This window comes from Erpetoichthys calabaricus, chromosome 9, assembly GCF_900747795.2.
Source record: "Erpetoichthys calabaricus chromosome 9, fErpCal1.3, whole genome shotgun sequence".
Classification (NCBI taxonomy): Eukaryota; Metazoa; Chordata; class Cladistia; order Polypteriformes; family Polypteridae; genus Erpetoichthys; species Erpetoichthys calabaricus.
In genome coordinates, this window is record NC_041402.2 from 126,346,720 (window position 1) to 126,358,559 (window position 11,840).

Here is an 11,840-nt window from a genome sequence, read left to right on the forward strand (position 1 = left end):
AGCTTCTCTCATACAGGTTTAGTATTAGTCATAACTTTATAGCCCTCTAAAAAATTTTCATGAGCAAAAGAATACCGTATTAGTTAGTTGTGAACAGTGTTCACATGGATGTTGTATGACTTTATATCTGTATATATCAAATTTATACGAACTGAAAAGCAACAGTTTGATTTAATACACTCAGCAGAAACCATAAACAATCCTCACAGTAGGGGGCTCTCACTGGAAATAAGCCAATGAAATCAACTTATATCAGATACTTAATACACAATTAGTTTAATGTCAAACAGATGTATAATCACAGGCAACTTTTGATTTTATATGAGCATAACTTCTGTGGTGGGTTGGCACCCTGCCCAGGATTGGTTCCCTGCCTTGTGCCCTGTGTTGGCTGGGATTGGCTCCAGCAGACCCCCGTGACCCTGTGTTCGGATTCAGCGGGTTGGAAAATGGATGGATGGATGAGCATAACTTGTTAATAAAATCGTGGAATGTTACTTTTGACTGGCATGAATTTAGAGTAACAAACATCAAACAAAAATAATACCGGGAGATTCACTTGAAAGAGGCCCCAAATATTCTGCTGTAACTCCCACTAGAATGAAGCAATCTGAACCAAAAAAATATGCTATATACATTGACGTATGTGTAATCGATTGCATTACATGTGATGCTGGAAGTGGTTTCCATTTTTTGCCAGAAATATTTTGACGTAGCGCTCCATGTTCCTGAACGTATCGGCAAGCGTCTCGGGGGGTTTGGGGACAGCAGCAATTTCATGTTGTTTTCCTTCAAATCTTCCAAAGTGTTAGACTTTTCCTTTGAGCATACCCCAAAGGAAGGTCTGGTGGTGTCAGATCCGGCAACCGTGGTGGCCAAAGCCCCTCTGAAATTACCCTGTTGCCGAAGAAGTACTCAATTTCTGCCATGCTCCTTGCTGATGTGTGACACATTGCTCCATCTTGCTGGAAGTAACCTTCCATTAACTCACAATCATCCAGTTGATTCTGACATAGCTTAAACAAATTGGTGACCCAATAGGTTTGCACCATGAAGACACTCTGCTCAATAATGTACACCACTATCCTGATGAGAAATTGAGTGAGTGAAGGGGTACAGGTGGTATGCACCCAGAAGTTGAAAACGGAGGTTAAACATTGCAACGGCTGTCCGGCGCCTACCTCATTGCTGCAATGCAGGGGCATCCCAGCTTGTTCGAAGCTCCATATTCCGAGGAATACATTGTACATTGTTTTGTTTAGATTGCTTATATTTGGGGCCTCTCAAGTGAATCTCCATGTACTTTTATTTATATAGCACCTTTCCTATGCTCAAAGCATCCAAACAAAAGGCTTAAGTGTCTTTCATCAGGTATTAGTGGACTAAGAATGATCATATGTAGAATAAGAGGAGAAAAAAAGATGTTGATACAATCATATTAGTGTTGAATCAGTTTTCCATGAATAATCAATACATCTCAATCAAGTTTATTGTGTAGATGTACTAAAGTAAGCACACACATAAAAACATTTTTGGAGACCATTAATTCCAAGTCACCATATATGCCAATTTATATATATTTAAATTTTTTATATGTAGAACCATATATACACTCCTTTAAATGCCAAGAAAGGATTAATTTAATCTCAACTTTGGGTTCAAATGTGGATGTGAAAGCATTTTCTAATATAAAGTATTTTGACTATTATTACTGAAACAAAAAACAATGCTACAATTTGTTTGGTTGACTCACCTTATCAATGAAGTACAGTGCAACAGCTCTCTGACGTATACTCATTAACTTAGATTTCCAGTCATGTCGGTAGTTGGCTCGGATTTCATCCACACAACTTTTCAGCTTCCTAGCCACTTCATATTTTTCCCAGTCCTTTTGCCCCTATTGGTCAGACAGAGATGAGCAACATTTTATTTAACCCCATAAAACAGCATATCAGTACCCCTTTCATGCCAAGAGTAACAAAACCTCTGAAAAACCAAGACAACATACATAACAAGCTTCTGGCCCTCACAAACTTCTCTTTGTCAGCCAGTATTTTTTTTTTTAAATTGCACTTCATATTTAACTGCTGTACAACTGAACAGTCACTGAGAGATAAAAATCATATAGTCTAATGTTTAATGGAAATTTTAAACTGCTTGTAATGAGTTCAATACAATCATCACTGAAATTCTAATGAATTTTGCTGCAATTAAAAAAAATCCCAAAAGAGCTTAGTTTGTTTAAAATGAGCAGCAAATGATCAGACCTGCCTTTTCTGTCAACATACTGTGGTAAGCAATAAAATTAACCAAAAAGTCATTGTGGCCTGTGCTATTAACGTCTGTGTATATATACATGTTGAATATCTGCCATTTTTACACATAAACTCATTGATTTATTTTGCATTTATTCTCTCACACACACACACACACACACACACACACACACACACACACACACATACTTTTTAGGTTAAAAAAAATAATTGCCCAATCTCATACGATGTATGAACAGTGAAGTTCAATTTTAAAGCTGAAAGGCTTGTCAATTTCTATTTACTTACCTTTTGCAATAAATCATCCAGTTGAGTTTTGAAGTTTCCCAAAGCATTACTATTTTGGTCATTCGAGGGAATGACGTGTTGAAAGATAAGATAAATGTTGGGGAGCCAACCTTGCCAACCCTATTTACTTCTAAAGTTCAACAAAATATATCACACAGTGGTGCAATAACAAACAAAAGTCGCCAAATGCCATTTTAAACAACAGAAAATTTTAATCTTGGATCACTTTGGTTGGGGTATGAAGGAGCTTAGTCTCTTTATGCTTCTATTCAAAACCCGAGGCCTCCTTCTGGGTGGCTGGGTTTTTACGATCCTGGAAAGAGTCAATTTCCTTCACTGGGTTGGTTACTTGGTGCTATGGAGGCAAAGAAACAAAATAGTGGTGCCTCTTCTCGGTCCGCTGTGGAATTACATACTTAGGAGGAACCTGAAGGCTGACATTCTGATGCACATGCGTGACACCAATATCTGATTTGGTAATTTATTCCACATATCTATGGTTTTTTGACTGAAGAAAAACCTAACATTTGTGCCAAATTCACAATTAATCTACTTCGATATGTGCCACTATGTTCTTGTTGAACTAATTTGAAAATAACAGGTGAAATCTACTGTACTAATTCTTTAATAATTTGCAATGCTTCATATCTCAACTTCCATTTGCTTTAACTGAGGGAAAAAAAAAAAAGTTCTTTCCATCTCTCCTCATATTACGCAACCCCATAAGTCTAATTCCTCTTAATATTTAGGTAATGGAGTCTCCCACTGCTATCATCTTCCTGTAAATTTGCTTTTTAAAGACATTATTAAAAAGTCAGATAGTGACACTATTTTCCGCACTAGTGGGACTATAACCTAATCCCAATTTTAGGGTACTATTCTTGCTACTTTCTATTCAACTGAACCTTTACACTTTGAAATGTGGCTCACTTCCTATTAGAAGCCATCTCATTCTTGAAATCTTCTTTTATATAAATGGACAACTCAAATTTTTGATTTTGCCTGTCGTTTAACCTAGTAGCATGCATCCTTTTATATTCAACCTATTCCTACCTCAAGGATTTAGTCAGGTGTCTGTAATTGCTATAACGTATCAGTGTGAAGCTTTGTAAATATCCACTTTACTGATTTTACTCAATACTTCTAATACTTTGGCTTAGTGCCTATATGCAAGTAATATCAGAGTTAACCTTTTTGTGTTACTTTCATTCAAATGGAGGTTTGGTGATGGGGTTAAAAATTTGCTATTGAGTGAAGTCATATTCTGAGATATTCAAAACTTCAAGAAAAGTTGATTTCAGCATAGTGTCTGTATGTGATCCTCTGTGGATTCTCACACCTTTTAATTATAATTGTTGTCAGAAAAATGTGTTTTTTGTATTGTGCAGACCTCCTGGATGACTACATCCTAGCAAAGGCACAAAACTTAGAACAAGCGGTTCCTAAGACATATGCCCTAAAAGTAGAGACCTATGTTCAATGATAACCTCTGAAAAAAACTGACCTATCTTCTCCAACCAAGTTGCATCATATTTGTCTTGTTAGACACTCCAGGGTCTATTGTTTTTGGTCCAATACTCATCTCCATGGCCTCCAAAACAGTCTAACCTATGTCCAATGATAACCACTGTAGAAATATTTTAACTAGGATGTTTTCAGTCTGCTCTATTCATCCAAAGGACCATACCTATTGATTTGCAAAAATTTTAGATGAGTAGTTTGTGATACATAATTTATTTAAATACTCACGTACGCACGCAGACACACGCAAGCATGAATATACATAGATAGGCTCAAAAAAAATGTATGCATAAAGATGACTGACAGCCTATTTGTTCTACCAGAGCATATGCTTGATGAAGAGAAAGCAAAGAACACACACACAAATACACACATGTGCAGAGGTACTAGTTGGTGGTTGCCCTAAAGTTCTAGCACTGTCAAATTCTAATATCATAAAATGCCACACAGCCTGCATGTATTTTCATCTTGTTTAATTGTTAAATGACATGCTTACAGGATTATTGTTGTCACTGCATATGACATGTGGGTGTTTCAGTCTCCTGATACTGTAGGACATAGTGGGTAAACCCATCCAGAGATGGTACTGGTCCATAAATCGGTTGTTGCAGACATCCAGTTCCAGAAAAGTTATGAGTGAGTAATGTTTTCCATTGATTACAAAAATACCTGCATTTCAGTAATAACAATGACTATGAGGAAGCCAATCACCTAGCACCAAAACTGTAGAAACTGGGTTGCGCATCAGATGATCATCCAAAATAGGCAGAAGATGCATGATCCCGATCATAACATAAGTACTGACGAAAGTCTCATGGGGTACAAGAGAAGGCTGTAGTAAATAGAGTATATCACATTAAACAGGCACAATTTGGTATCAAGTACTACATGCTGTGCAAAGCAAGCTCTGGGAGCATTTGGAACTCAGTACTTTATACCAATTGAGGGACCAAGTGGGACAGCAAGTGTACTCAATGCTACATCATATGTGCTGTTACTGGTGGAACCTTTGCTTGACCAATGCTACTGTACAATGGACAGTTCATTTCCCACCTGAAGTACTTGAAATAATACTGCAATCAAAGCCTTATGCATCAGTTTTCCTTTTCAGTGATGCGATATGCCCAATGACTTCGGTCTTGTGAATAGGTCAAGTTGCAGTGTAGCAAAAAGCTAAAAATGACTGCAATCAAGTGGAAGGACAAGAAAGATTTCTGCCTCCTAAATTATGTTCATAATGCAGCAACACAATGTGGAAGTCACTAAGCCTTGCACTGTGGTAGCCCACAATGGGGGGGGGGGGTGGAAAGTTTCAATTGTATAGGTCAGGCACTGATATTCTACTCTGTCATACACAAGCAACAGAAAAAATTATTATAAAAACCTTTCAACATACTGTATGTTCAAACAGTGCCTATGTGCAATGGTGATTGTTTCAAAACATGAAACACAAAGGCCTTGTACTAAATCTGCATCAGTACATCAGTTGACAGTAGATATACCTTTTTTTCCTTTTGCAATTATGTTGATATTTTGGTATTTACGCGTTTCTATACATGTAACAAAACATTTTTGGTTGCTGAAAACACACATTTGGCTACAGGGGATCATTTAACAAACTTCCAAAACACAGACCAGTAGTTATTTTCTTCCACTTAAAGAACTAGGGAAAACAACCCCAAAAGTAAAAACATTCTATTTACTGCATTGACTGCCTAAATGTGCACCCAGTAAACATCATTTCTGCTTGTAATAAGTTAAAGTAAAACACAATTCAGTGTTAGCACTTTGCCTACGGATATGGTAAAAAAAAAATAAAAAAAAAAAAATCAAGCAAGCCTGAACATACAACTGATGGAAAAAAAAGACTAAAAAAATATTTGAATGAAAATCATAAACATCAAATAATGATAGTATAGAGTCAAATTTCACATTATTCGTACTGATGACCCATTACCCATTATATAACCCCCCACCCCCCCCCCCCACACACAAAAACTATAAATATCGTCTACAAAAGAAGTACTTAGTACTTTTGATACACCAAATTAACTGACTCAGGCCCATTGTCTTACAAAATTTCCCAGGCCCAGCCGAGTAACACAGCGAGTGTTCAATAACCCTATACAGTATTCTGCTGCCCCTGCATCCTTCTTTTCGGGAGGTGGTTTACAGGTGTTCTATTGGGACTCTTCACTTCAGTTTACCAGCTCAGAATTTTCAGACTTGACATCTGTATCTCTAAGGTTGATAGTTCTAGACAGCATTCACTTCTAATCTTTACCTTTTTGGGGTCTCTGCCATCTACATTTTAGGAAAAATATGCTACCTTCCTAAAGGACTTGTCGATAAAGTTCTTTTAAATTGTCCTTTGCAACTCATACTAGCGATCTCTTCCGTAAACTCAACATCAACTTACTTGATGAAGCACAGCATCTCTTGTAAGACAAAGGCTCCTTGGAAGAAAGTTTCAGACAAGTCCAGCACTATACATGACTGATATTAAAATGGCCTCATTATTAAACTTGTTGCATGAAACTGTTCTACCCCTTTTAAATAAAGAATTAAAGTATACATTTAAGATACCCACAAGTAGACATTTTACCTGCCAACGTCCTCTAAGCATCACATATTAAATTTTCCATGGCTTGGCCTTTAGCCTACTGCTACTCAAGTATTTGCAGCACCTGCTGTATGATTCTTATTACAGTCAGGTCAAGTTGGGGAGCATGCACTGGTACAACTGGCAACCCCCTTGGCAGATGCACGGTCCAGTCCCACCCCTCGGAAATGACCATTTGCCTGCAGCAGCCAGTTGTTACGTGGGCATCTCTTTGACCTGGTCCAGCTGCTTGGGTCCTCAACAATGAGGATCCTGCAAGCTGGATCACCCTCGGGGAATTACACCACATGGCCATAGTGCCGTAACTGACGCTCCTCCACAATGCAGGTAATATGCCTCATTTGGGACTCTGTGAGCAACCGCTCATTCGACACAAAGTTAAACCAGCAGTACCCAAGGATTCTCCGAAGAGACACAGTAAAGAAGAAGAAGTCCAGTCTCTGTGTCTCAGGTCACTGGCTAGTATCCCTGTCTCACGACCATACAGTAAATCATGAAGCACCAGGACTCTATAAAGACTTGGACCTTCATCCTTTTGCAAAAATATCAGAAGCACCCCAGACCCCTTTCCAGCAACTTCATGACCCCCGCGCTCACCCATTAGTCTACTTACTTCACAAGAAAAGTCGCTGCTGAGATAAGTAAACCACTTGAGGTCAACATTCTCAATATTATGACTCAGGCGCCGCCGTGAGTGGCAGCCTTTTTCAGCAGCTCCTTGTACGACTTTATTTTTCTACTTTTATTTTTCTCTTTTTTATTGATCACTCCTATCACTTTATTTTATGTGGATTCGTTCCCTGGACACACTTACTTTTACAACGTGGGCATGGATTTTTACACGCCGAGACTCGTCTATTCAAGTACTCAACTTCGAGCGCTGAGAACAAATGCCAGTGCCGGTGTGGATCCCTATTTACCTGATGAGGTAAGAAGGCGGTATCGTGGCAGCAGAGCCGGCACTAAGCTAAAAATGAAGCGGCTTGTGAGAAAGTGGCGTTTTAAGACTTCGGTGCCTTCTGTGATTCTGGGAAATGTGAACTCAATCTCAATAAGATCGACAAACTGGCTGCGCTGGTGAAAAATGTCAGAACCTACGGAGAATGCAGTTTGTTGTGCTTTTGCAAAACGTGGCTAACTACCACCATCCCAGATGCTAACGTGGAGCTACCCGGGTTTAGCACAGTAAGAGCAGACAGAGATGCAAGTACCTGCGGGAAGCACAAAGGAGGAGGACTCGCTCTCTATGTTAACACACGGTGGTGTGACTCTGGACATGTTAATGTCAAAGTCTCCACTTGCTGCAGGGACATCGAACTGTTGTCTGTAAATTTGCGTCCCTATTACTTGCCCAGAGAGTTTGGACACGTCATTGTTGTTATTGTATACATCCCTCCTCGGGCGGACGTGGAGACAGCGAGTGACACCATCCATTCTGCTGTTGCTAAGTTACAAATGCAGCACCCTGAGGCGCTTGTGCTAATCGCTGGTGACTTTAACCATGTGACGTTGGACAAAACATTACCTGCCTTCTCCCAGTATGTGGACTGTAACACCCGGGGAAATAAGACTATTGATTTACTGTATGCAAACGTTAAAGACGCATATAGCGCCACCCCGTTGCCTGCGCTTGGGAAAGCAGATCATAACCTGGTTCTGCTTCAGCCTCACTACAAACCAAGAGTGAGGGTCCTACTTACAACCACACGCTCATTCAGGAAGTGGTCCCCGGATGCAGAGAAGGCTCAGAGAATGCTTTGGAACTACAGACTGGGATATTCTGCAGGGATCACATAGTGAGAACATTGAGGAGGTTGTTGACTGCACTACTGACTACATCAACTTCTGTATGGACATTGTAGTTCCAGTAAGAACTGTACGCTGCTATGCTAACAACAAACCATGGATTACAAGTGACATCAAAGGCCTTTTGAACCAGAAGAAAAGGGCTTTTAAAGGCGGTGATCAGCATTAGCTCAAGCGCGTGCAGAAGGAACTCCAAGTCCAGCTCAGGGCAGCAAAGGAGCAGTACAGGAGAAAGCTGGAGCAGAAGTTGCAGAATAACAGCATGAAGGAAGTGTGGGATGGGATGAAGATCATCACTGGCTGCAGCTCGAAGCGGGGTGCCACCATCGACAGAGACGTGAAGAGAGCAAACCAAATGAACAACTTCTTTAACAGGTTTGACCACCCTAACCCACTATCACTCTCACCTCGGAGAACTGCACCCTCCACACATCCTTCTGCTGATACCATCATAGGAGAGACATCCCCACCCACAATTACAACAGCACAGATGAGAAGAGAGCTGAGGAGACATCGTGCCAGCAAAGCAGTGGGTCCAGATGGAGTATCGCCACGACTGCTGAAGGTCTGTGCATCGGAGCTGGGGGGATCCTCTACAGCAGGGTCCCCAACCCCCGGTCCGCGGCCCACTACCGGTCCACAGCCATCTGACAGACGGGCCGCGAGAGAACTGCCGGCAACGGCGACTCACTCAGACTTTTCAGAACGCTTGGCGGGCGGGGCTTTGCAGCGGTGCAGAGAGACCGAGGTGAGAGAGTATTACAACAAAGTATTTTTATGGTCCCGACAGTTTCCCCATATGACATGAGTCTATAGAAGTCACGTTACTACGAAGTACATTCAACAGATGCTTTCATTACAACGAAGTGACCTTGAAATGCTTGAACGAATCATCCACAGAGCAGTTAGATCTGTAGTTTGCACAACGATCCCCAAACAGAAACACTGTAAAAAAATCTTTCTTCGAACTTTCCTCGTATTGTTTTTTTTTTTTTTGCTGTTTTTGTTGTCTGTGGTTTTCATTGATTCCTTTTGCTTATTGCTTGTCAACATTTGAAAAACATCCATTGGAATTTAACTCATTGTCACCCTCCTATAGAAACGGCAGACACGAAAAAAAGATTGCAGTGTTAATGTTTGTGATGTGCAATCTCTTGGATTGGCAAATGTAAAGCATATGTCTTTGTTATATGCAAAAAAGAAGAAAAATCTCAGATTGCAAACGTATGCAAACTGCTTAATAACTTTAATAATAATAGAAATGTTATGTAAATTGTGTATAAAACTGCCCCCCCCAACCAACCCCCCCGACCGGTCCGTGGAAAAATTTGCATCTAATAAAGTGGTCCTTGCTGTCAAAAAGGTTGGGGACCACTGCTCTACAGCGTATCTTCAACATGTGCCTGGAACAGGGGAGAGTCCCGAGGCTTTGGAAAACATCTTGCATCACCCCAGTCCCAAAGGTATCACGTCCTAGTGAGCTGAATGACTTCCAGCCTGTTGCTCTGACATCACATGTGACGAAAACCATGGAGAGGCTGCTGCTTCACCACCTGAGGCCACAGGTTCAACACGCCCACGACCCTCTGCAGTTTGCATATCAGGAGAGCGGAGGATGCCATCATCTATATGCTACACCGATCCCTCTCACACTTGGACAGAGGCAGTGGTGCTGTAAGAATTATGTTTCTAGACTTCTCTAGCGCCTTCAACACATATGGTGTGGTGGATTTTAGGAGGCCCAGACCCCTCATGGACCCCGTGATCATCAGAGGTGACTGTGTGCAGATGGTGCAGACCTATAAATACCTGGGAGTGCAGCTGGATGATAAATTAGACTGGACTGCCAATACTGATGCTCTGTGTAAGAAAGGACAGAGCCGTTTATACTTCCTTAGAAGGCTGGCGTCCTTCAACATCTGCAATAAGATGCTGCAGATGTTCTATCAGACTGTTGTGGCGAGCACCCTCTTCTACGTGGTGGTGTGCTGGGGAGGCAGCATTAAGAAGAAAGACGCCTCACGCCTGGACAAACTCGTGAGGAAGGCAGGCTCTATTGTTGGCATGCAGCTGGACAGTTTGACATCTGTGGCAGAGCGACGGGCGCTAAGCAGGCTCCTATCAATTATGGAGAATCCACTGCATCCACTAAACAGTGTCATCTCCAGACAGAAGAGCAGCTTCTGTCGCTGTCCTGCTCCACTGACAGACTGAGAAGATCGTTCCTCCCCCAAACTATGCGACTCTTCCATTCTACCTTTGGGGGGGGTTTGGGTAAACGTTAACATTATCCAAACTTATTGCCTGCATTATTATCAATCTTTAATTTAATATTGTTTTTTGTATCAGTATGCTGCTGCTGGAGTATGTGAATTTCCCCTTGGGATTAATAAAGTATCTATCTATTTATCTATCTTCCTTCTCTCAACAGACAGACACACTGCTGATGGCTGTGCCCAAGAGGTCATTAAAGGCCTAAACCTTAATTTTTATCCAGTATACTCGCAAGCCCAGATGCTCAGACTCATTCGCATTACATTGAAATAAATTTCAAATATTTCTAGGCCATATTTTCCCCTCCTGTTTTTTGTCATACGTGACTGTGTCGCTGAACACAAAGCTGTTACTTTGTTCCCTATAATAATTTTCTCCTCCTCTTTTACATTCTACCACAAACATGGCTGCCAACATTCTATCTGATCAACTATCATTACCCTTTTAGAATGCAAGTTTCTCTCGCTGCTTTCCTAGCTGAAATGTTTACTAGTTTAAGCACAGAATAACCGATTTATTTAGTAATCCCAAAAATGGATTTTTTGCTTATGGATTTCCACATTTTTTAAATAAACCAAGATGAATTATTTAACTTTTGTTTCGCCAGGTGCCTTGACTGCCACCTGCTGCACATGGCACAAGTAAATAAAACACCTTTCCGTGTGATGTTTTTTGATAGTCAAGATATCACTAGTGCTTCTTGAAATGACTGATGCTTTATATATTATTCACATATGATTGCAAAGCCCCATTTTCAGACACCATTCCTTGAGTCCCAATGGCAAACACCCTTAGCTAGCCTTTAAGTAGCAATGTATAATTTTTTTTTTTTTTTTGCAGAATGAAGGTTATTCTGCAGGAAAGATTATCAAGAAAAAGAAGCTTTAATCCAAATTGTTGGTTACTGTTTTGAGAGAAGGAGGCACACTGGAACTAACCAGGATAGAAAAAGAAGGGGGAATCCCAGATACACTACTACATAAGAGGATAAGTACATCAGAGCCTGTGGTTTGAGAAACCAATGCATTACAAGTCCTCAGCTGGTTTCTTCC

General features: G+C 40.7%; 1 protein-coding gene across 4 annotated transcripts in view; it reads right to left on the reverse strand.

The window, feature by feature from the left end:
- zgc:173742 (DNA topoisomerase I, mitochondrial) overlaps nt 1-11,840 on the reverse strand; it is a 214,277-nt gene that overhangs the window by 39,316 nt on the left and 163,121 nt on the right. For all 4 annotated transcript variants that reach the window (XM_051931458.1, XM_051931456.1, XM_051931457.1 and 1 more), the window contains exon 14: nt 1,754-1,897. In XM_051931458.1, coding sequence (XP_051787418.1) covers nt 1,754-1,897 — 144 coding nt within the window. The remainder of the gene's footprint in view (nt 1-1,753; nt 1,898-11,840) is intronic.